Source organism: Furipterus horrens, unplaced genomic scaffold (assembly GCF_987537825.1).
Source record: "Furipterus horrens unplaced genomic scaffold, mFurHor1.1.pri manual_scaffold_8, whole genome shotgun sequence".
Classification (NCBI taxonomy): domain Eukaryota; kingdom Metazoa; phylum Chordata; class Mammalia; order Chiroptera; family Furipteridae; genus Furipterus; species Furipterus horrens.
In genome coordinates, this window is record NW_028327178.1 from 21,005,308 (window position 1) to 21,031,895 (window position 26,588).

The 26,588-nt window shown below is 44.8% G+C and overlaps 1 protein-coding gene across 2 annotated transcripts in view; it reads right to left on the bottom strand.

The window, feature by feature from the left end:
- Window positions 1–26,588, bottom strand: part of SETBP1 (SET binding protein 1) — a 356,432-nt gene that overhangs the window by 315,341 nt on the left and 14,503 nt on the right. For both annotated transcript variants that reach the window (XM_090285576.1, XM_090285575.1), the window contains exon 2: window positions 20,534–21,189. In XM_090285576.1, the coding sequence (XP_090141702.1) occupies window positions 20,534–21,019 (486 nt within the window). In that variant the 5' untranslated portion in view covers window positions 21,020–21,189. The remainder of the gene's footprint in view (window positions 1–20,533; window positions 21,190–26,588) is intronic.

Consider the following 26,588-nt stretch of genomic DNA (forward strand, 5'->3'; position numbering starts at 1 on the left):
GAGGCAGAGCTCCTGGCAGTCTTCACACTTAGCCAAATCATATGACAATTCTTTTCCAAAGCTCTGCCCTCCCTCTCCCAATCACTGCAACTTCCTGGGTTCCAGCTAATTACCCCCAACACACGCACCCCCATCCTACTCTGCTAACACACTCACCATTTACCCCCCCGCCTGTGTCCTCAGTGTGCGAGAGGTGCCGTGTCTGCGTGTTTCTGTGAGTATCTGAAGAACGTGGGGAATATTTAAGGTATTTCAGGGCCTTTTCTTTTGCAGTGACTAGTTTGCCGTCTGATGGCACTCCTTCCCAGGTAATTAATTGTGCTGTCTCTTGGCTCGTTACGAACGAGACCCCCAGGTCCAAGCCAGCATTATGCAGGGTAAATCATGTTTAAGTGACGACATAACTAGTGGGTCAGTTTTATCTTTTGTCTTGGCTGCGACCATTATTTAGCTGGGTTCTCAAAGTGCCCATCAGTGACGCTTTCATGTCAGGCCAGTATTGAAAGACAAATGTTTTCTCCCCTCCCCACCCCCATTGCCAGCTCCGCTTCTCTGAATGCTACATGCGCAGGGCTGCTGGGAATAAAAGGCTCCTTTATTCAATTCTCCTGAGCAAAGCCATGGTGGGTTCAGGAGGGTTCAAGAGAGAAGTGCCAAACTGTAATAAGATGGGCCAAGCAAACAGGCAGTGGCAGTGACTGGCCACAGCGATTGAGTGTCCTGTCTCTTTTCTTGGCTCCCAGCATTGTGATGACTAGAAACGGTGTTTTTTTTTTCCCCCAGACTGTCACCGATTGGCCATGTGACCTGGACAAATCATGAGACATCACTGATCTGGACTCTTGTTTCTTCATCTGTAAAGGGAAGATTGCTGGGATGATCTTTGAGGTCTCTTTTAACTTTCATATTCCTTGTGTGCACCCAGCAAGCAACGGGAAGCAGTCTGACCCTCTCAGAGAGCTGCAGAGAACGCCACGTCAGAATATATAAAAGGATGTCTTCCAATGAGATGAAAGCACCAACTTTCTTTGTAGTCTGCCTGGTATAAGAGAATGTGAGAGAAAGAAAAGACGGAAAAAGCACGATGCTCTTTTTCCGAAGGGGAAATTGAGGTATAGTGTGACCAAGTAAGTTGTCAGTCTCCTAAAGAGAATAAATTATTAGTGCTGTTAGAAATAAACACAGAAGGGCTCCAACTTTTGTCCCCAAATTTTATTCTATTATATCGCCCTTTCCGTAGGATGTTATGACGATAAGCAGAGGGAGCCTTTCTGCTGCTTAACTTTTGCAGATTTGCATTTACCATTTCCTTGAGCCAGCCTGGACATCCTAGAAGTCTAGCATGAGAACTCTCCTGGCCATACGCCTTACGCAGTCTTCTGTCTTTCACATGCCCTCAGGCACAAAGCCTTCAGTGGCCACTGGACCACAATGAGTAATCCTTCCACTCATGACATCCAGAACTTTGTTCCTCCCATTCATAGGGCATGCATTGCTCATCATACATCACTTCTACTCCATGGAAACTCCCAGAGGTCAGGGGTGATGGAGGTCATGCAGTCTGTAGACCCCCTACAGCACTCGGAACAGCACGTGTCTGCAGTAGGCCCACCATAAACGCTTACAGAATAAACGGAGGTGAAACAACAGTATCTCTGACACAGCACGATGTAGTTATGCTGGTGGCGCACACGGCCCCAAGGCACCTCTCTTAGCTTATAACTAGGAGGTAAGCCGCTCTAAACAGGTTCTGCCTCTTGCAGAACACACACCTGCAATCAAGAACTTAGAAGATAAAGCAAAGGTGGTAGAGAAATCAGGCCAACAGGGGACTGGGGAGGAGTAAGAGATGGAAGCACAAAAAGCCAAGTGGAGATGTTGTCTAGGAATGCCCAAAAGCAATATAAACAGGATCTCCCAGGGTCCCTCCCTCCCCTCCTAAGCCCAGAGCCCAGTGAAAGGCAGCCCCCTGGCATACCAATGCTGGGCTCTTTTCAGCACACATACATGTCCACAAAGATGCCCTCTCACATACACACGTCCAGACACCCTCCAGTTGGCAAACAAGTGACAGTATGCAAATTATCAGAAGCCACAAAGATTTGCTCCGGTGGGGAGCCTGAACAAACAAGGAATAGTTTTGCAAGTGGCCACAGATGGCTTAGCTTCTCTGCTTACAATGGACACTAACAAGATTTGCCATAACTAATTCATTCTTTCACACCATTGCTCTGTACCCCCACAGTCTGAAGGTCGGAGAAATTCCACATCGTGGCCATATGCATTTTTTTTTTTTTTTTTTTGCTTTGTTTCCTAACACGAAAAAAAGTGCAACTTGTTTCTCCACTTGTGCGTGAACGGGTCATGTTGAAAGTGGTTAAGAAAGGTTTGAGAGGAGATAATGATGGAAGCAAGAGGATGCTGGCTTTCTCTCCCCCTTTGCTGGAAGCCTTGTTTGGAGAAGGGGTGGAAAAGAAGAGATTTATTGAGTCCTGTGCAGAGCTGAAGAACCCAGCAGCACAGAAGAATGGGTGGCCAGAGGGAAAGGGGGGTGGGGGGGGTGGGAGGAGGTAAAAAGGGTAAAGAGTGGATAAATGGTGATGGAAGGAGACTTGACCTGGGGTGGCGAATGCACAATACAATATTCAGAGGATGGATTATAGAATTGTACACCTGAATCCTATATAATTTTGTTAACCCCAATAAATTCAATGAAAATTTAAAAATAGAAAAAAAACGGGTGGCAACAGAGAGCAGAAAACCAAACAGACTGGAAACATGCAATGAACACACCAGATGATATCTGAACTCCCCACACAACACGGGTGACAATCCTACAGACACTAAACCCTGGGCTCGTTACGGGAAAAGATGGACTTGATGAACTCCTTCCTTTTGGCATTCCTGCTCCAGGCCTTACTAGCAGAAAGAAAACTTCAAGTCAGAAAGGCTGTACTGGGACTTTTGTGCACGCCTTACACTCTTCTTCACTCCAGACACTTTCCTGTCAGCCTTTCCTCACTGTCAGTAAGACACTTATGAATTCTTAAGAAACTAAATCAATGAAATCGTAAGAAAATGACTAAGCTGCAGGAATCAAAGTGGTAGAGGCCTCTCCTTTCCACCTGCCTGAAGGCTCTCTGGACCTCTTCAGGGGGATAGCAGAACTCAAGGGCACTTGCTCCTCAGTGGGGGCTACCTCTACTCCTTGTCTACCTCTGGGCTCCCTTCTCTCCAGTGCTGGCTGTATCACCATATCCTAAAGCAGCGCTGAGCACACTCCCTAATCTCTTCTCCCCAACATGGGAGTGGGTAATTGCATTTCTTTCACGTGGCACTCAGGGAAAAGTCAGATCTCACCAACTGGCCCTTTCAGGGCTTCCTGGCACTCCAGACTTTCCAGGTAAACTAAGGCGCACCATGAGTACTCTATCTTCACCATCTGTCCCTCCCTGGCCTCCTCACATAACCCAGCACCTGGGACAACAGAGGGAGCACTTCTGCTGGACTCTGGGAGTATCACACTTAGGCTTAACTTCTCCAAGAAGACAGGAAACTGGGGGTTTCTTTAATGACCAGACAGGTTCATATTAATTGGGAGTGATGGCTCTGCATTCTTTCACCCACCTTGGTGTCCATGTAATATTTCTCTTTTTTCACTCCTAGTCATCATTCCTGTTACGTGTGGCTGAAAAAATTTTTTTTCCTGAAATATTTATTTTATACTTATAGGCACTATTCAAAAAAACATGCTTGATTATATCGATGACCAGTGAAAATCATGTCCATGTCTTAATATTTCTCCATAGTCATATAGGTGTAAATACCTAGATATATAAATCAATATTTATATAGTGGTTTCCTGACATATCAGAACTGGACAAGACTTTGGGATCTTCTGTTTCATTGCCTTCATTTCAAGATGGGACCCCTAAACCCTGGCCAGGTGGCTCAGTTGGTTAGAGCATCGTCCTGTGCATCAAAAAGGTCGCAGATTCAATTCCCGGTCAAGGCACATACCTAGGTCGCGGGTTTGATCCCTGGTTGGGGTGCATGTGGGAGGCAACTGATCCAAGTTTCTCTCTCACATCAATGTCTCTTTCTCTCCCTTCCTCTTTCTCTCAAATCAATAAAAACATATCCTCGGTGGGGATTAAAAAACAGAAAAAGATGGGAGCCCTCAGAACAAGGGGCAGGTGGTCAGGGGCAGAGGCTACATCTCTTGCTTCTCAGGCCAGGGCTATATTACATTACATACACCATCTGTCTCCCCAGAGGTTGTACATACACTCTCACACACATGTATGTGCAACTAACACTGCACCACCTTCTTAGACACGCCTTCTCAAAGAAACAGAATGACAGAAGAATATATATTCTCTGATGCTCTACAGATTTGACCTGGATCAAATCCTCAAATATTTGTCCTTCCCTCCAGTTCCTCGCTTCCACTCCCTGCAGACTGAACCTCTCCCCGCTCCCCTCCTGTCCCTGCTGGGCTGTCCTCTTCTGAGAAACAGAAGCTCCACAGACCAGCAATTATCTCTGTGCAGTAAATGAAATGAGCAGAAGCAGTCACTGCTGCTCCCGCAGTCAGCCCAGACAGACAGGAATCTGCTGCAGGCTTACAATTGGGAGCAAAGGTCAGTGTCCACTTAGGATTGAAGCCAGGAGGCAAGCATCCAGAGGTTCAGCACCTGCTCCTCCCTGAAGGGGGAAAGGGGCACACCTGTGGCAGCCCTTCTCTAAGCCCACCTGTACAGCTAGCTGCCCACAGAAAGGATCAGTAGTAGCTTCCACACCAGCTGAAAGCCGCCGGCACCCTGAGCGGAGCAGTAAGCGTTTTTAAGAGGGTCCAGGACCACCGGCCAAGCTTCTCCAGCAGTTGCTCCATTCCCCCTCTGCGAAGATCACCTGGGCTGATGGAGCCTTTCTGAGGCAGCCCCTTTTGCAGACATTAAAAAACTGGCCCAGTCCATAAGCATATGAGATTTCCCTGTCCTCCACCCCCTTGTAGACCTTTCCTCTCAGATGCTGTCCCTTGCTTCTGCCCCTGGGAGTGGCCAGCACTCACATGCCTTCACCCTTGCACCTGATTTGCCCCAGGCCTTTCCACTTCCATCTCTTCCACTTCTTTTCCTGGATTCTGCTCCCTCTGCCAAAATGTGTGACATGATTTCTCAGGTTTCCAGCCAATCTGGCCAGTCTCTCTTCCTCTCTCTATGATGAAATCTCAAGGACATCCCATCAAATAAATACATCAGCACCTTAAAGCCACATGTGTCTGTCAGAATGGATGCCTTCAAGTCACATGTCATTTTGTTCTGCTTCAAGGTGCTTGTCTTTCTTTTTAAGTAGCCATGGACTGTCCCTATCACTCAATCAAATCAACCAGTCAACTACAAGGTACTTTTGTAGAATTCTGACATCCTTCTTCCTAGTTGAGGCACTATGGAGAAGCTTTTCTGTCTCACTGCCTACTCTGGCAGAGCTTGCAAGTCAGACCACATTACCTCACATGGAACACATAAAGAGCAATACCCAGTTGTACCTCCACAACAGTGCCATGCAATACAAAATTATTGAAGAAAATACCATTGACTAAATGAATGCATAAGTTAGAGAATGAGTAGCTGAGTAATGACACAGAAGAAAAAGAACACTGTAAGTGGGACAATTAACATCAGCAGAGGTATCCAAGTTCCACTCAACTTAGCTCTGCGACTCTCTCTTTGTCAGGGCTTCTTTCTCAGGTCCAGCAGAGCCCACTACTCTAAAGTCAACATTTCCCCTTTCCTACATCCTCCTGCTCCCCTATTTCTGCTATCTGCAGCCTTGGGTGAAATCAAGCTCTGCAGAGGAACCCTGGATAGCTCACAGTGCAGCCTGAGTCAGATGGCAGAGATGAGCATAGGGACAATTCTTCTTGACCCCAGGCCCACTGCCTGCCTCTGTCCCCACTGCCACCAGTCTGTGGACTTACAACTTCCCTTGCCTATTCTAATATGTCTATACGCTGTCTTCCCTCTATTTAATTGCTTCAGGCGAGACCTGTTTTCACACCTACATTGTATTAGAAAGTGAAGAAAAGGACCCACCATTTAGTAAAAAGTATTTTATTTCAGAGTAAGGTGCTGAACAAGGGCTCTATCAGGTAATTTTAGAAGCAAAGCTGAGTACGTAGCTCAATAAAGTCACATTTCTATGACCCACGTTAATAGGGACCTACAATGTATTTTAAATACTACAATCAACAAACACATTTTAAGGTATCTAGGAAAATTATATATCCTTAAGAGGAAGCAAAAGAGACACTGTTGACCTCTCTTTCTGTTGCGTTTATTTTTATTTTCCTTCCTAGAAGGGTTCTCAGGTACCCCCACACTCTGGATCACAGTCCCAGTCCAACAGTGAGAAGAGGGAGAAAACGGCATGTTTAAAAACAGCTTCAAAGATATAGATTTTCATCAACTTATGGCATTCAGCATGTGTTCATTTGCTGACCCTTCCTCTCATCACCATAAAGGAGCAAAACACAGTTTTGTTTGTAAAGGTCCACCACCTAGCAAAGACGCTGAGTAAGGATGGGCGCATGGGTGTAGCGAGGGTGGGCCCCACCAGGCTGCTGGCAGGCAGGGTGCTCTGCTTGCAAAGCTGAGGATCATTTGAAGTCATGTCAGAGAATCTCCTAAATCTGCTGAGAGGATCTGTATTCGTTGTGTGGAATATGACAGAAAGAGGACCAAAACACTGGCTTCAGAGATAGAAGAGTTTACAAAGCTTCCATGAGATCTGACCCACTGTCTCTCTGGATTCCCTGGCATCTAGCTACTGTGGTTCTAGTTTTACAGAGGAATAGAAGCATCGAGAAAGCACCTTGCCCACAGGTCTTCTGGAAGGTAGGCTCTGAGGGTGAAGCGCCCTGGCTCCCATTCTAAGTTCTGCGTGAGGAGCCACCAGCTGGCTGCCTCATAGTTCGGAGTGCAGGCATGGTAGGATCACAACTTCCTGACTCTGAGATCCAGGACAAGCAACTGGAGGGCCCCCATGCCTCATTTCATACACCTGGAGAGTGGGGGTGATAAGATCTCCATTGTGGTTGTGGGAAGGACTGAGCAGACCGTACGTGTCTTGTGGTCGGCTGAGTTCTCAGTGATTCTAAGTATCAACGTGATGGTCGCTGCTGTGCCTAGGGAAGCAGCCTGACAGCCGACTGCCTTCCTGTGATTTAAATTTTCCATCAAAGAATGGCCTCCGAGTTTCTAATATGCAGTTCATATTCTTCAGGAGGAAGTCAGAAAACACAAGAGGCTGAACACCAAGACTCTTCCAACAAATGTCCAAGGACGGCAAGGCCTGAGAGTAACCAACTGGTAGACAGGATCTTGTGTGACTTACCAGATGAGATGGGGATAGGAAGAAAGACTTTTGCTATTGATGGTTTTAATTATTTCCCCTGTTCTGTTTTTGTTTTGGTTTTTGTTCTCCCCCTGCCAAAGGATTAACGCGTAGGTTCTTAAACAAGGGGGTCCCCCATCTCCAGCTGACAGCGGCAGCTGCAACCTCTGCCTCCCCTGCAGAATGGCAGGGAATCGAATCAAAAAGAAAAGCAAGTGGACAACCTTTCCTCCGGGAGCACAAAACACAATACCAGCCTTTCGCCAAACCCGGCAGACCCCAGCTCTGATTGGAGGTTGCCTCAGAACAAAGAGAAATTGGTATTTAAAAAAAAAAATCTTCTGAAAGCCAACTCAGCAGATGGTTTTTTCCTGGGGTCCACGAGAAGGGGGGGGTGGAGGTGGGAGTAGGGGAAGGATGCTGGGATAACACAACTGCCACCAGGATACAGATGACTGAGAAGTGACAAAGATGGGCACAGAGAACTGACCTCTCACCCCCGAATTTCACAAAGGGCAATTACACCATGTGGCGGGTATCTGGACCAGGCTGCTGACCGCTTCCAACCCGCAGCTGCTGCTCGTGACAGCCAAGTCTGGGGGCTTTATTCAAAGCAGGCGAAGACAGAGGCCAGAGAGCAAGGGGATGACAGAGGGAGCGATGGAAAAGTTTAATCAGAGACTACAGTTTGTCAGGAATCTACTGTAGGCTAGTCCTATAGAACAACACCTTGTATTGGGTTGGCCAAAAAGTCCATTTAATTTTTTCAGTAAAATAAAAAACACATTTTTCATTTCCACCAATAACTTTATTGATTTGGATATTTTGAGTATGCTGGCTATCTCCCGCTGTTGGCTTCTAGTAGATAGAGGGGTGCTGCTAAACATCTTCTAATGCATAAGACGGCAGCCCTACAGCAAAGAATTGTTTGGCCAAATGTCAATAGTACCAAGAAACTTCACAAACCGCTTTTGACACATCTGATCAGTTACGGCACCTTTTCCATACACTGCACAAATCTTTTTTCTTGTGTGTTTCAGTTGCATTTTCACCTTCTTTGAAATAATAAAGCATAATATGCCAAAAATATTGCATATCTTCTTCCATCTTCAATATTAAAATGGCTGCACAAAAATTCACCAATTGTGGGAAGTTTTTAAAAATGCACACTGATATGACAGCTGTCACATACAATCTAACAAAATTATTTCAAAAGAAGTTAAAGACAACTAAGCATTACTAGAACCATCCTGTAGAAAAACAATTACATGAACTTTTTGGTCAACCTAATATTTCCATTGCTCTCCTAACATATCAGAAGCACTTTACAACCATTCGCTCAGATTATCTTTAGAGTAACATAGAAGGAAGAGAGAGAGTAGTAATCCCTTGTTAAATACGAAAAAACAGACATTGATTTGCTAAAGAGAGAAGAGATTCAGACCCAGACCCCTGGCATGGGGTAACTAGCCTCCTTTCCAGTCTCAGGCTGGACAGTGCTTGTGGAACCTTGTTTTGGAGGGGCCTTTTGCTGACCCCACCTTTTCAGAGTAAGTCACAGTGAGCCTCTTATGCTGCAGCCTTGTGCTGCTGCCAGCCATCACTCCTTAGCACGTCTCGTTGCCACCGTGCCCCGCTGAGTGTTGGCCAGCAGGGAGAAGGCTGTGGGCAGTCTGAGAAGAGAGCTGTGGGTCTCCAGGATGGAGCTTCAATATCCAGGTTCACTCACTGCCTGGGCCAAGGGCGTGCGGCCAGAACCATCAGGTGAGCTGCACAGGACTTGACTACGTAACAGCAAGACCAGTGAGAATGCACCTTTCAGCAATCACTTTCTGCTGCTGGAGACCAGGAGACCTGAGGCTGTGAGGAGGGTGCGAGTCTCCCCTCCCCTTATCCCTGGTAATTAGTGTAACCTCAGGGCAAGCCAGGCCTGCTCTTCTGTTCTTTGCAATTAAGGTTGGCCTAGAAGGAGAAAACCCTGCCCTGATCCATTAAAAAAAAAAAAAAAAAAAAAGGTTCTCAGCCTTACATGTGCCTCAGTCACTAGTCCTGTAAAGTCTGTTAAAAAATAAAAATTAAGAGCCCTCAAAGTCCCTTTCTCAGTCTATAAAAGAGGAAGGAATAACAGCTACTTCACTGAACTATCCTAAGAACAAACCAGAAAGAGGCAACGGGTGGGTGGATGTGAATACTTGGTAAAGGCGCTGGGCAGATGTGAGGGTTCTTACCAGTTTTCCACACAGCATTCTCTGGAACATTCATTTTGATAGTTTATATACTGCCCTGGGTTTTTCCCTAAATGCCCCTGAGATCAATACTTCCTAATAAGATCTTTCTATACCCCATACAGCACTTACGCTGAACACACCATATAACTCTGTAGATTCCTGTAGAATTCAGAAGCTTCAGCTCCGCTACAGTACAGTGATCCCCCAATTATCGTGGGTATTATGTTCTAAACACCCCCGCGATAGGTGAAAATCCACAAAGTAGGAACCTTACATTTATTTTAGTATTTATATATATCTTAAGGCTTTATAAACCCTTCCCACACACTTATAAACCATTCCCAGTCCCTTATTAACCTTTCCCACTCCCTTATTAACCTTTTCCACACTTTTATAAACACTACTTATGGTCTTAAACATTCTATACTCTTAAACCTATGTAACTTTAACAACATATGTATACAGTACCGCAAAATCCCGCAATATAGCGAAAAATCCGTGATAAATAATTAAATATAATATTTTTTAAAATCCCGCGATACAGTGAGGCCGCGATAAGTGAACCGCGAGTAGAGAGGGACTACTGTATATCTGCATGGGAGCCCCAAACAGGCAGCATGATGGAAGGTTTCAGATGTTTGTAAGAAATCAACCTGAAACACACAGGGCAGACCACACAGAAGCTGTTCTTGTAGAGAAGAGGGTTTTCCACAGAACTATCTTTAATTGGCACAGCTACCAAGAACTTATTTAACATGCTGGGGAAATAAGTGAATGCTGTATTTAAAGATATACCTCCTGTCATCAGAGAGCTTCCACCATAACTGAGAACAAACTTTGTTTCTTTGACCACATACTTTTAACAACTCTTCCAGTTAGATCCAGCAGGCCAACACGTAATGAGAAAACAGGTTCTCAGATGGGCGAGAGCCAACCAGAGAGGCCCCACTAGAAAAAGCACAGGAGAGGAACTTCAAAATCCAAAGTGGCCTTATTTCTGTGCCTTCTGTGTCATCTGCAGATCCAAACCAGAGCATCTGACCAACGCGTGCACAAAGATATGATAGTAAGAATAATGCAGACACCTGCATTTTACCCCAAAGAATCCAATGTATGTAGGCTGTGATGATCTGGACCAGCAAAAGCAGCATGAGGGACTATTAAATGGGAGAGTTTCCTTGACCTTCAGTTCAGTATACACCAACAATGATGATATTGCCAGAGAGCTGGTATAGTCTGGGGTCCTATTAATAAAGGTTCTGTGCTTAGAGCAGAGGAGGTGACAATCTCCTGATGCTCTGCAGGGCCAGAATGCCTTCCAGCACTGTACTGTCTTCTGTGAGCCCTCCCCACCTATGCCTTTAGCAGGGACACTGACCAACTAGTATTCCTAACTTAGGAACCAACGTGGTTTGGCATTTGGAAACCATGGAATCCAAGGAACAGTTCAGGAACTGAAAATATTTAGGCCTTAACAGGATGATTTCAGTGTGACAAAAGAAAGAGCTTTACTAAAACCAGGGTTTCCTTGAGAGATGGCGAGTTGTCTCCTTGAGGACCATTGAGCAGCGGCCAAATAACTATCCATGAGGGATTTTGGAAGGTGTCTTTTGTTTGTTTAAAAGGGATGCTGAAATGGAAATATTCAGAGGCTCTCCTGACCCTCAGCGAAGTTCATGATTCTGAAAGTGTGACCCAACCGTGGACCCACAGCTTCCGTGGTCAGCCTTCCCCTGCCTTCTGACCCAGTGCCAGATTCCTGCCTGTGTCCTCCATGGATTTAACTCCTAGGTTCCAGATCCTTTCTGACTCTCCCAATTTTGTCTTCCTTCATGACTCAGTAGCACCCAAAGCCTAGCCTGTCAGCAACCTGCCACTCATTCAATGGCAACAATCCAGAGGGAACACTGGGAAGTTCAGGAAGCTGATAGAACCACACTCCCCAATAAATCAGTTTCCGCCATCTTGCTCCCCCAAAAAGACATGGCTGAAGAGGTCATGGAGATTCCCATAATCCACCACAAATAGATTCCCTTTAGCTACACCCATGATCCCCCATGAGAAGCAATGCCTTCAAGCTGGTTCTCCAGGGGTACAGTCTGGTATGAAAAATGAAATGACTCAGCTCCTAAGCTGGGTTCTCACGCACAGCACTAAGCAAATGAACTAACTGGCCCAGCATAAAAGGCTGCCCACACTCCTGGGCAAATTCATATTTGCAAATGATTACTTCTTGTTGGCAAGGCATGGTGGCCCATCCCCTCCCCCACCTCTGATTCCCTGCTCTGTGGAACATGTGGGAGGCAAAGAAGAGGATCTGGGGAAAAACACAATAAACAAGGTCTAGCAAACACACTGAAGCAACCTACACTTGATACTAATGATGATTATCAAATGGCCTCACGGGCCAGGCACCGAGGTGGGAACTGCCTGGACTTTTCAGAGTCAATAAAGGCCTCTATTGTTTCCCTGGTGAGGTCACAGGCTGGTGGAGAGGTGAGGGAAGTTGGCTTGGGGAAGGAGGGGCAGGCAGGGAAAAAAACAACAAACCTGGGACTTCAGAGAGAAACACGCATCCAAGGTGTGAGGCCCCCTTGCCTTCCCAGGGCAAGACCACTGTTCCAGTGCAGAAAGTCAGAGGGAGCCCCGGAAGTGAGGACCTCCAAGCCTGCCCACCACGCAGCTCTGGCTGTCCTGTCCCCACATGCTCAGACAGCGGCCTCAGCTTGCACAGAGGGCTGCCTGCTTCACCACCCAGCATGTAATTCAGACTCCTCAATACACTGGGTACAATTGCAAGTCCAAGTGGGTGTCTGCATGCTGTTTCTGTCTGAATGCCTCCTGGGGGCTGGCTCTACTGAACTTCTGCCCTCTCCTCTTGCAGTCTCTCCCTCTGGCCACTGGTTTCTCCTCAGCAGGGGTTACAAAGGGCTTTAACAGCACCGTCTAAATCAAGTTTCACCCTGGGGACCATCCAAGTTGAAACCCTCTTCCCAAAGAAGTTTGGTGTGTGCAAAATTATAAAGTGATTTTTTTTAGCTTATTGTGGATAAACAAACCCTCCTACAACTCAAGTCTTCAATGCTGTGTGCTGTTTATTCCCTATAAAGGATGCAGTCAGGAGTCTGAACCAATGCCCGGGGCCCAGGCTCTGAGCACTTCCCTGCCACGTCTCTGTGCTCTCTGCCCAATGCCTTCCTGACCAAGGCCACTAGCACCTTCATGAACAAGCAAGGCAGGCAGGAGACATCCTGGAATATCCTGCATTGCAGTGCTTGGAAGGTGCAATGTTTTTAACTTAAAGTTATAGGAATCAGAAGAACCAAAGGATGCTGTACAGAGGGCAAAAAAAAAAAAAGGTATTTTTTTCTCTTGCCTTTTATTAAGAACAACAAAAAGAAGGAAATGTAACCACAAGTCAACTGGTGATGCAGCTATGAGAAGGCTTGGTGAGGATGCAGAGTGGAGAGGGGGGAGGCGGGGTGGCTCTGCAGAGGCCGGAAACATGGCAGGGTGGAAGGCACGTCACCTGAACCCCACTAGACGGTTCTTATGACACCGGTTTTAAACTTTCATTTTGAGTCTCACTTAGAGCTCCAAAGCCACTCAGGCTTAGTAGATAAGTGACCACAGAGATAAAAGATCTTTGAACCACCTCTAAATAAATCCCCACAGCAATCCCCACCCCACCCCCAAATGGTAAAGCATTCATGACGTACTCTCTCAGCAGAAGCCTGTGCACGCATCAGAAATAAGTCACCAACATTGCCACTCAGCTAACGCAAGTCCACCCAGCCGAGAGCAACGTTAAAGCAGGACTGTCCTACAGAAACACACGGCTTCTGAGACAGCCAAGCCTCCCAAGCGCCTAGCTCCACTGCAGGTCACCTTGTGTCTAGTGGAGCCTGTACTGAGGAAGTGGAATAAGGGTAATGCATACCTAGCAAGGTGTGTGCTAAGTGCCCATAGGCACTTTCATCTCCACAGGACACCAACAAGGAGGTACTGCTATGATCCCTGGTTTTCATACAATCAGGAAGCCGTTTCAAGAGCTTCAGCAACCTATTGAAGGTTATAGGAAGCCCAGGATCTAGTGCAGATTCTTTCCCTTCCATTGCAGAGAGAGCCAAGTAGTGGAGTCAAGGCAGCCGAGCTCATAGGCACTCTCAGGGCAGGGTCTCTTCCTAACAGATCTCTTATTCCTCACCTGGGATCTGAACACTTCCAGGAAGGAATGACTCTGTAGGAACAGAACACAGTTTTCCTGGGAGATGACACTGCCAGACTGATCTTCAATGGCATGGAGTTCACCAAAATTGTTCCTTGGGGAAGTCCGAGAAAGTGGCTACCAAGGGGATATCAAACCAAGAGGGGAAGAAACACATCACTTTAAATCCCAGAGAATTCCAAACACAGGAAGTAGAAGAAACACCCAAGGGAAGGGGGAACCAAGCAAGCAATCCCATAATACCTTCATGGAACACAAGTTTGGTAAATCTCACGGCCATTTAAGCTCAACACTGAAACTTGCTCCCTGTGACTAAAGGCCTTTGACATTGCGACAGGAAGGAAACAATCTGATGATGGAACAGTGGGTCCAAAGAGAGCTCAAAACTGTTGTTTAGAGTCCTGCAACTATTTTTTGTAAAGAGAAAGACTTGCTCCATCTATAGACTGGCTCTTAAAAGTTTCCATTTTTTAGGAATAGAAGGTTTCAGAGGTCCAATACTATTTTTGTTATCATTCCTTTTTTTCCCTTTCTTTCTTTTAAATAGGCAGAAACTGAAAACCAATGGAAATGAAGCATTCTTATTGAAACTGTCAATAACAGAGACAGAGCCTGTGCCCAGGGTTCCTCTCCCCAAGTTTAATGTTCTGTCCCCCAAACCTCCGGCTCCAGATGTCAGTGTTACCTGTTGCCTCATGGAGACAACTGCTTTGTGAAAGGTCATTCCCCGCCCTCCATGTGGCTTTAGCTATAATCTACCAGAAAACAACATTTCCAGGCACTCTGGTGAATAAATAGGGATATTCTGCTTTAAAAAAAAATCTGTAAGGAGAAAATAATAAATAAACAAACAAACAAACAAACAAACAAATAAATAAATAAAAGGGGAGACTCGGCCTCTTGAGAAGAAGTGGTGGCAAGCCCTTGCTCTCCTAGGCAGCTGGAGGAAGAAGCTCATACTCCCGTGAGTTCAAAACACCACATGTGCACCTCCAGAAGAAGAAAGAGGGGCAAGCCCTCAGTTAGGCAGTGTACCTACGAGTGACTAGAGAAGGGGCTGGGCACAATGAGGTAAAGGAAGGCCACCTGAACCCTAAGGAGGGTCGAAGGCTCTCTGTTGGATGCCCAACGCCACCCAGCAGAGTAAAGAAGGAGGTGATGGGTGCAGCAGCCAGACGCCAGGCAATCTGAGCTGCCCTTCATCCCCTGCCCAACTCGCTCACCCCACTCTGCCTACCTGATATACCAAACTGCTGCTATCACAGAGGATCAAGAGACAAAGGTGCCTCCCAGCACCCTACAGGAGAAATGGAGGACCCAGTGCAGTCTGCCTCACTGACACCTGCATTACCTAAGGGCTCCCCTTTCATCTCTCCCCTTTTAAGTCTCTGCCCTGCACCACTTTCACTGTGCTCCCCAGGCCCCCAATCCTTCCCCTTCCCCAGTTCAAAGCCTGCTGAACACTCCCATTATTTACAGAATTAAAGACAACCGCATTTATTAATAGTCATCACTCTCAGCAATCTGCTGCCAATCTAGTTTACCATCTACATCACCAAAAAAGGGCCTTTTTTTCTATCCATACTTTAATGCAAGGAGGATGCTGTTTAAAGAATGAGTAAACGAATGCGTGATCCATGAGACTTCCTAAGAGAGAGTTGTGACTGCTCAGAACGCAACACAAGAATCTTGCCATAGACATATGATGATGGTCTAGGCGAGGATGCTAAGAATGAACCATAAGCATGTTCCTGAGACTATGGTAGACACCTGACAGTGGACATCCTTGCTGCTGGGGAAACGGGTTCTCTGGCGATGCTAGGAAAAGGGAAAATTAAGTCCAAAGAAAGAAAAGAGAAGTTGTATTTTGGTCCCAAGCAAATAAAAATTGCTAAGTACAATACAGGAAAAAGACTAACACATGAGGCTTTGAAATTTCCCTTAAACATCCCAGAAACTTGGATTTAAGGACAGAATGCCAGATTACAATCCTGCCACCCTAACTAATATGGGAAAGTATGTAAGTAAAACCCCATGCTTGATCCTTACCTTCAAGCAGTCCTTTAGAGTGTTGTCATTTAATGACTGGAATATAGCGTTAACTTTGGAGTCTAAAAGAACTGGCTTCAAAGGCAAACGCTGCCCATTCCTGCTTCTGCTTTTTTTGAAGCAACTGAGCCTCAATTTCCTCATCTGTAAATAAATATTATCTGTCTGGCAGGACTATTATAAGGACGAATGAAAAAGGTGAATCCATGTAAATCAGGTAGCAGAAGGTCTGTGACTTAGTTCAACAAATCAGACTATTCATTATGATGTATGCTTCGTAATTGCCTATTGCCCCCTAAAATTTCCCATTGAGTTACATCATGTGGAAATTATCATCTCGACCTGGCAAATGAGGAAAGTGGGGATTAAGCAAGGTTGTACTCCAGGTCCAAAGTCACAAAGCCAGTCGGGGCACATTATCACACCACATCCCCTCGCCTGGGCCACTGTATGGAGCTCCCCTAGGACTCTCCTCTCCTTCTCATGTTGCTGAACCCAGATAGGTGTCCCTGACTCCCACTGAAAGTCCTCAGCAAAAAGGAAAAGCAGTTAATTCTGCCTGACTGAGCACCTCTTAAATATATGTTCAGGTATTATACCTGCACTTGCTTCTAGAGACACATTCTCATATTCCCACTGAGTGACCTGGAAGGGAACTAAAGGAAGCTTATAACACCACTTACCTGAGTAAGTCTAAGACACAGCTTTGATGGTGCCTTGGTAAAGAGCAAGTTGCACATATGGAGGCCATCTGCAAAGTGGGACTTGTCCAAAGGACACTTCTGAGGCCCTGAAGTGTGTGCTGAGCCCTTTTCTCATCCTCTACCAAATGCTGCTCTTACACCTTGCATAAATCCGATAGTCATAAACCCTCTTCGAGATAGTATCACAGTTGTTTTCCTAATTTTATATGGCAAAAAGGTGAGCAGTCCCCTGGTTAGAAGAATCCATGCATTGCTGAGCCAATGAGGTGATACATTCATGGGTCCCTCCTCATACCCTACCACTTAAGTGGCCATATTGCCTGAAGATCTATTATGCCTCCTCAGTTTGGAGGACGGGTCCTAGGTTTGAAATTTGGAATAAAGCTCTTGAGGATGCCATGCATGTATTTCTTCACCCCAAAGCAGTGGAATATGTAGAAATGGAGTTAACCTAGCAAACAAATAGCTGTGACATGTAAGGAATGCTATCATTATCCCACAGAACATTCTTTGTACAAAACCCAGTGAAAAAGAAAATAACTGGGATCCAATATAAGTTGTCTTTGCCTAAGGCTGTCAAACAGTGACTGGAACAAAATTAACTGGCTTGTAAAAAAGAAAAAGAAAAAAATGGGGAGTCTGAAACATGAAAAACTAAACAAAACGAAACAAAATCCTTGCTTTCCTGAAATTCTATGTCTTTTCCCTGAATCAAGAGTTGACGAACATTTTTTTGGTCTGGTAAGGGCAAAAAAAAAAAAAAAAAAAAACCAAAAAAACCATATAGTTTAAGTTCTGTGGGCCACACAGTCTCTGTCACATCCACCCGGCTCTACTGTTACGGTGCAAAAGCAACCACAGACAAAATGTAAACAAATGGACGTGGCCCGTTTCCAAAAAGACTATATTTATGGACACTAAAAACTGAATTTCATAAAATAGTCATGTTACAAAATACTACTCTTCTTTTGATTTTTTTCAACCAGTCTTTGCTTGTGGGCTGTACACAAACAGTCAGAGGGCCGCATTTGGCCCATGGACTTCAATTTGATGACCCTGCTTTAAGTCAGCACTGATATTCAGGAAACTCCCAAGTCGGCATCTCTACCAGATCAAGGACCAGTTCAACAGGGCTTACTTTCTAGCACCTAGCACAGAACCTGAGGCCCAGGGCCCACCCCATGTGTAATTCTTCAATGAGTTGTTTGTCTCATTAAAAAAAAAAAAGTTCCAGAAGACTGGATTTTAGAGTTATACATTGACCTGTTGCTTAGAAAATACCATCCTCATCCTTTTCCCTACCTTAAATTACTCATCCCATACTTTCCATTCATACAAATAAGTAAATTCTGCAAGTTCAAGACAATGAACTTTTCTATACAAATGGTAGGCCAGTGTCCACCTCTCCATCTCAGCCTTAGCTATTGTTTCCTCCCTCTTTGCAAAACAACAGGAACTTGAAGAGTAATAAAGTTAACATCCTAATTCAACAGAGATCAGAGACGTTTCCTATCATCTATCGAGTGTTTAATACTTAATACTAATAACTTTATTCATTTCTTTCTGTATAGCTCTAAAAGTAACAGCTCTAAGCATAAATAAATGCAGGAAGGTTGGAGAAGTACAACATGAAGCAAGCTCCTAGTGATTTAAAAATTTTGTAGATATTCCTACTATAGCATAATTCATTGAACTGCAGCCCTTCCCCTTTTCTTCTGCCTCCTCCAATTGCTGAGACTTAGAAACACTGACTGGGTTAACTTGCAAATTTAAGTAAGGGATTTCATTTCTCTTCCCAATAAAGCATCCACCTTTCTGGGTGAGAATGACCAGCCTGAGAATTTCAGATATGAGGATAGGAGTCCATTTCACATTTCAACTTTCAAATTATCCTCATGTCACAAATTCTAGAGTTTTATTCTAGGGCATTCCAATAGGCAGAAGGCTGTATTTGGGAACAATCTTATGGTTTTAGGGAAAACAGTACCTATATAAAGTATCTTTTTTATAGGATAGTGAATTTGGATTTGCACACCCAAAAGGTTATCTGCTACTCAAATCCTGGTAGTGAGGAGGATGGAGGAAAACAGTTACCACAGTTTTCAAGACTGCTCACTCATACAAAAACCCAACAACACACAAAGAACTGGTCATCACAATGGGCAGAGAAAAAGATACTCATTTTCAAAGCTGAAAAGACCCAACTCCCAAGCAAAGCCTCACTTTCTACATGGGACCTGATCTGAGCTGCTGTGTTTGCTTGCAAGTTTCCTCCAATGTTTCCATGTGCATCCAGATAACCTTTGGTTTTATAACAGAGAAGCAGAAAGCAAAGTTGTAATGGAGAGGGGAAAGGGAAAGCACTACCTCTATGCTGTGCAAAAGGAAGATAATTACAAAGATTCCTCTTTGTTCTGAAATTTAAAGTAAGGTGACCAATTGTCCCAGCTTGCCCAGGATGGAGTAGGGTCCTGGGCACAGGATTTTCAGTTTTAAAACCAGGAGAGTCTGAGCCAACTGGAAGGCATTGGTTACCCTAGAAAGCCTCTTCTAGTACAAGTCTTTGGATTTTAAATCCAAATCAGGCAAAATACCTAGGAAGGACACAAGCCCTACACTAAAGAAAGAATATGATTCCCAGCAGTTTTACTGAAAATGATGCCTCCAAAGCTCAAAAACCATTGGCAACAGAAATACTATAAATTATCTGTGGACTAACTACAAAGGTGAGAGGTTAATTTATATGTGTCATTTTTAGCTATTACATCAAGGCTAGAGCTCAGATAAATGATAAGATATGGGGAAAAGCGTTATGATGACTGGTTAACACCTACAACCTAGAACCCAAAACTGTGTCAACAAGAGGCCTCCTTTCCAAGCTATTCACAAGTCCCAAAGGTTGTCTGCAACAGAAAGTTCCTGGACTAAGGCAGTCATCTGCTATCATAGCTCCCAGGCAAAGAGGTCACTGTAAACCCCTGTGATACAATAATACAATGAAATCTGGACCCATTCTTTGCTCACCAAATAATACCACCAATCACCTAGAGAACTGCTTTCTACACCCATGGTTCTCTTCTAGGAGGAAAATGACAACCAACCAAGTTCATTCAAGACTTAATCTTAAGTCTATGATGTGTTGTTAGGCAAAGACTCAGGTCAGCCACCTGCCCCATTTCTTTCTCTAGTTCCAGTTCTAATGCTCACCACTGGTTTTTGGAATGATGATCTCTCAGTCCTCCAAGAGTCTCAAGTTACTACAAAGTCTAGGTTTTCTTAGTCAAGTGGAAGGCTCACCTATGCTAGAAAGATGTACAGTAGTCATTGAAACCAAAAGGTTATAATGGTTCTTGACTGTTCTGACTAACCAAGATTTTTCAACATCCCACTCTTTGACTGTGAGAACAGATACAAATATTAAAGCAAAAGAGAAACCTCAAAATGTTGTCACAGATTAGCCAGACCTGACCCAGCCAATTGGCTACACAATAAATAGAAATGCTCCGGACTTCTAATTCTAGAGCTATTGTTTTTCAGGTGGATAGAAGATGTAATAATAAATAATAATAGTTGGATACTATACCAAGATATGAGAGGCATTTCTTCTGGTGGTCCTAAGTATTCATTCCATCAAGGAAACTGGTAATTCAGAAGTACAGTAGGTTCTTGAGTAAAGTCATTTAGTTCAACACTATTTCATTATAACATTGATGAGATACCATAGGACTTAACTCTCATTTATATTAATTAGCCTATAATAATACTGGTTTTGTCACGTCATTTCACTTAAAGTCGCAGAATCTACTGATGGCATTAAGGACTTAGTGAAAATAAGTGATAAGCAAAGAGACCTTTAAAAGTTGAGGATAAAAGTGGCAAAACAAACAAGCAAACAAACAAAAATCCTGCATAACGGGGCTCCCTACCTTCTTTTTGGAGTGGCTTCTTTCCTCCTCTTTCGCGGCTTTGCTATTTTTCCCAGCACGAGACACCTTCTGGTCCCCAGACTGCTTGATGGTGATCTTGATCTCAGGTGGGCATATATAGTTCTCCAGATTCTTTGGGGGTTTCTTAGCCCTCTTTGTAGTCTGAATCTTCAACTTCAGACTCCCCTCTGTGAAGTTGGCCTCCTTGATAGAAAACTCCTGTTCTTCCAGTCCATCTCCTGCCACCCACTTTTCGCTGTCTGCATTGGAGTTGGAATCCACGTCCCGCCCTGAGCCCAGTTCATCCTCTTCCTCTGGCTCCATGCGTTCTCCAGCCACTGGGATCCCCTTCCCAGTTCCTGGAGCAGAGAGCAAAGGTTCTCCTGCACAGCTGGGAGCAGTCGGGGTCTTGGCTGAGGAGACGGGCAGGAAATCCGACTCACTCCCCCTTTGCCGGGAGCTGCTTAAGATTTCCCTGGACTCCATGACAATCCCACAGTCTTCAGGAGTTCTCAGGAGGGGGAAGGGAAAAGGGGGAAAGGGAAGATGAGAGGAGAGGACACTCAAAATTCCAAGGACAAAGTGGTCCAGCTGCTGGGTTCAGAGTCCCAAGGATGGAGACACGGCGAGGTGTTCAGAAGAGATCAGATCTGCGACTGAAAAGCAGAGAGATAATTAGATGTGGCAGGGAGGAAAATGACCTCAAAGGTAACTCAATCTAGTTCCAGAAGCCCCTTCCCACTCATCAATGGCATCAGAAAAAAAAAAAATGTTGGAAAGAAATCTAATTAGAATGTGCACATCCCCACAAGGACTCAACTGGAGCAGAGGGGACAACACACACAAACACACATCCCTTCACTGAATTCTTATTAATGTTGATGGCTGTGGACCCAAGAAATATAAGAGAGGCAAGTCCTCCAGTCCAGAACCCAGTTAGAAGTTTCTTAAACTGAAACCACAGCTGGCTGAGTCACCATCAAACCCAAGCATGACAAAAGTGAAGTCTGCAGTGCTGATGCTCAGGTCTGTGGGAGCGTGTTTGGTTGGCTTCCTGCACCACTTCCCGCACAGATCAAAAACAGTTTGCAAAGCTGAACACGACAAGCCCCGAGGTGCCTGGGCCAACTCTCCAACCCCTTACAGGAAAGACAGTTGGCCAAGGTCTTGACCATTCCTTCCTTATCATTTTTCATTATGAAGTATTACAATTATGCAAATCTGATCTATTTCTTTTTAAACAAGTGTAAGGCTTAGGCACAGGCTTGAAAACAAAAACAAACAAACAAACAAAAACCAACCGTAAAAATGTTTCTACTGACACAAAAGATATTTAATCATTACAAATTATTTTGATAAAAATAGCAATTCAGGGCAGTTTTAAGTCCCTTTCTGGTCCTTAAATAAAGTGGAATTATGTCTACATGACAACAAAGAAGAGAAAGGGAGAGAGCATAGCATTTCACAGGCCTCTGGAAGTGCCAGGAACCAGCAGCGCCCCCCCCCATCCCCCCACCCCACCGACCGGATCTTTGATTCTGCCTTCCTCAGAAGGAAAAGAGAAAATCAGTCAGGTCTCCTCCAGACCATCAGAGGATCAGCTAAACTACCTTTCGCTCTTATTCACTCCATGTCCCACGACTTCCAGTTTCATACTCATCATTTTCAAATCCACAAGGAAGCCCAAATGCTCATTCTCAAGACAAAACCTAGAGACCTGGGGTTGTACCATCTCCTTCCACCCCTAGAGTACAGGTGAGATCACAGTCAAGCCTCCTTAAATGACTGAAGACTCTATAAGTTTCCCAGCAGAAGACATTACTGCACAACTTAGGTTTCTGCCAGTGAGCCCACCAATTTAAGGAACTGGTCAGCAAACGTGCCCACAATAAAATTTCAGCGATGCCTGCAAAGACATGTTCGGAACAGCCAAAAACTGGAACCTGAAGATGGGAGCATGTAGGTGCTCTCTCTGGAATTAGTACGTTTTCAGCTGCTGCACTGTGAAGAAGCCAGCTAGCAAGGCAGCTCGGGCTTCAACATGGACCTGTTCCCCAGAGATGCCCAGGAACATCCTCAGCTCCTAGAAACTACTCAGCCCTGCAGAAAGACGCATTTACAACTGCTTCCACTCGGGGAAAACCCAATGAATACGGCATTTCTGGGAGACAGGACGCTGCCTAATGAGAACATGAGCATCTTTGCTGAAGCTCTCAATCAAAATCAAACACTGAACCGCCATCCCTGCTCCATGCTACAAAAGGGACCAGGTCCTCACTTACGACCAGGCAAGGCAGTTGGACCAGATGACATTTGATGTTTCTTTGACTCATAAGATTCTTTGTCTCATCTAGATGGATCTGCCTTCCTACCCAAAACCTTACATAATTTTTAAAAAGTCATATTGAAGTCAGCATTCATTGAGGCCTCTCTTCCTAGTGTCAGGTATCACAATAGCTGTTGGACATATCAAGGTGCCCAAGAACATGTCCCTGCTGGTCAAGCAGTAAGAGGCCAGTAGGTCATTCTCAGCGTGTATCCCGGGGCCATACAAACTGCAAGCCAGGTTTTCTTACGACAGTAGTCTTCAGTGGTTTACTCCCTCTGGCAGGAATCTATAATGTTACATTTTCATTCCCTGGTACCTACCTATAAAACTACCCTTGAGTTAGGGCAAAAGGTGAGGCACATTCTCCATAAAACATTCCTACCCTAAACCCATTTGGAGCTTTGAAGCACAGATAGGACAATGATTATTGCAGGTTCAGTGATGACAGAAAAGAAGGTGAAATCTAAACTAGAGGAATGATTAGGTGTATAAGTGGATGTATTATTCATATTAATAAAGTATCCTCCATTAAAAAATGGCTCACTTCAGAGTATCTTTCATTTAATGGTATAAATCATTAATTAACTGATGTAGGAGACAAAGTTCCAAAAGTTAAAACTCAAGTAGTAAGAGACATACACAAAAAGAGAAAACTCAACAATTTTTTTCAGTTCTCCACAAGATCCTAAAACAATAAAAATACAAGAAGGTTATACTCTAAAGAGTAGCTTGAAAAATAAAACAGAACAGATTTTTATATGACCTATAATAAAGAACAGAAACAAAGGGAAGAGAAAGTGTTTTCCACTGGGACTAGTGTAAACAGATAGATGGGAAACTACCCCAGAGGGCTTCAAGGAGAGCATTGGATATGGCTTTGACCTTGAGAGGCTTGAATAGGTGAAGCGAGCAGAAGGAAGACCTGGCAGAAAGAACAGCATGAGGCGAGGCAGGGCCTAGGGCAGAAGCATACAAAGTTCAGGGAAGAGGAAGGTGAGCTTTGGCTAAGAGGTATGGTACAAAATGGGGACTGGTGAGCGGTATGGCAAAGATAAAAGGTTACAGCCAGATCGCGGACATTCTTGAATGTCATGCTAATTAGTTGGATTTTATCTTATAGGTAATGGGAAAACCCATTTAAGGGATGTCAATAGGGAAGGGATGCTATTAAGGCTACGCTTCAAGATGATAAGTCTGGCATGTGACGCGAAGGATGAATTAATAGAACCTGATACTAGAGGCAGGGGAGACCATAAGGAGGCTCAGCTGAAATGCCATCCTCATTGCACGAGGACCTAAACCACAGCACTGTGAGAATGACAAAGCTGTAATGCAGTCACAAATAATCCAATCTTTAGGAACACATGAATTTCAGACTCTTCATACTGGTTTCACCCTATGAATCCAGTCTTAGGGCTCACTGGCCACCACCTTGCATTCCCTTTTCAAGTTATACCAGTCTACCCAGTAGCGTTATACACTCAGAATTATGTCTGCCTTGGTATTAGTACAGAATCTTTCCTTTTATCCCTTTCCATCAATCCACGCAATGCCTCTCATACAACTGGTGCTCGCCAAACATCTGTTGCATGGAGGAATGGATGAACAAATAGATCCCATCCCTTCCCATAGTTTGAGGTCACATCCAAGTCTTCCCTTCCTCATGACCATTTTTGTCAACTCTGGACCACAGCTTTCACTTCCTAGTCTGACTTCCTCTCACTCAGCTGCACAGCTTGCCACTAAATACTAGTCTTGCCTTGTTTTCTCATTGTTTTGAGTACGCACATCTTATTTCATTTCAGTGTCAGGCTGCGACTGGCTGTGACTGTACAACTCATATTGACCTCAGCACCCAGTGCAGGACTGGGCACTTGGAGGACTTCTCGATGAAAATGAATTAGCCCCCTGACAGTTGTTCCAAGTCCCATGGTTCAAAGTACTCCAACTGCAGTTCCACCCACCCAGGTGGCCCCTGCAAAATTCACTGCCTATGCTGAGGATTATACCCCAGCCCCTCAGGTCCACATACACCCCTCACCTTCAGAAAATAAAAAGCAGCTTTCAAAAGCAAAGAGCAAGGAAACCTAACCTGTCTGTTTACTTCTCCAGCACACAAAGCTGTTGTTCTCCGTTTGCCTTCTCCCAGCACTTACCTGCCATCCCAAATTCAGAGTTCAATGTGTTGGTGACCCTGGGAGACAACGGTGGGTCCTCCTGGGTGCGCCCCTGCCAACACTCGGGTGTGAGCACAGGCGCTCACTGACTCACTCACACATTGGGAGGGGGGCGGGGGGGGGAGCCCAAGCAAGGTGAAAACGTTTTGCCTGTCACATTCCAGCAGTCAGCAACTCCTCCAGAGGGGGCGGCACACAATGGACACTGTGTACTTGGCTCAGGCCTCCAGTCCAACAAGTTAACCCTTCAGTGACTGCCCACAGGATGTGGAGGTGGCTGGGCACATAGGAACAATGAAATTGCTTAGGAACTAACTGGTTACAAGGTCCCAGGGGAACAGAGGGGCTAGAAGGAGAGGGAGGTGATGTACTTGGAAAGAACACTGGGAGAGAAGTCTAGAAACTTGGCCCTTACTCCTGGTTCTCCCATTGGTAGCTGCTTTGAGTTTCTTACTCCATACTTATCTCAGTGATGAATGGAGTGGGATCAAGGTCTCTTCCATACTCAAGACTTTGTAATTTTACTCTGCAAGCCTTTGACCTATGGGGACACTCCAAACTGGACAGTATAACCGACAGAATTATTTTTCTGAGGGACAGGGGAATCATAACACAAATGAGTCCCTAAAAGTACATCCTCGTCCCACTTCAAATCTGCAAGATGGAAGAATTTTTCCTTATCTAGAAAACATTCTCCACCTGCAGTCCTGGAGAACTCTTACTAATTCCAGAGTTTCAGTCCTGCCTACCGAATCAGGGCTACAGGGTGGGGCTCAACTCTGGCTTGTACCAAACTCTCCGGGTGGTTCTGATGAGTTTAGGCTTTGTCTACTCTATGTACCAATCCCATCAACTGCCTTGACTAAAAAGCACTATTATTCCGTGTTTAAAGGGATTTTTCTTTTACAGTTTTACTCTTCCTCTCCTAAGAACAGGCTTCAGGTGCATTTTATTCATCCACACAATTACAATGCCTAACACAGTACCCAATGTATAATGAACACTTAAGAAATGTTAGTTGACAATTAATAAATGAATTAACAAACTCAGTCTAGGCTTCCTGGCATCATCCACCTCTCCCATCCACTTGGTCCCCAGGGTGCACACAGGCCATCCTCAACAACTGCTGTTTTCCAAAGGGACAACACAATAGAACTGAGAGAGCCCCTGACATAGCTAACAGGAATCAAAAGATTTGGGTGCTAGACCTAGTTCTGCCTCTGAGGAGCCCTCTTAGGCCCTCCTTTCAGCCTCAGTGTCTTATCAACAAAATATTTAAAAAAAAAAAAAGTCTTCATGTTCTTCCTCATTCGGTTATGGTTCTAATCTTTTTAAATGGAATTACATGCTCCTTATACAAAATTTTTAAAAACAACATATGTATCTCATGAAGTCTTAAAGGCAAACAATCACAAATATTGGAAGGTCTATAGCCTCATTTTTGACCTTTGAACTCGCCCAGAGCTCTTCTTTATCCTGAGCCCTACCTCAGCTCCACACTTTGCAAATCCCCATAAGGCCAGGCACTTCTTTCATCCTTACATGAGAA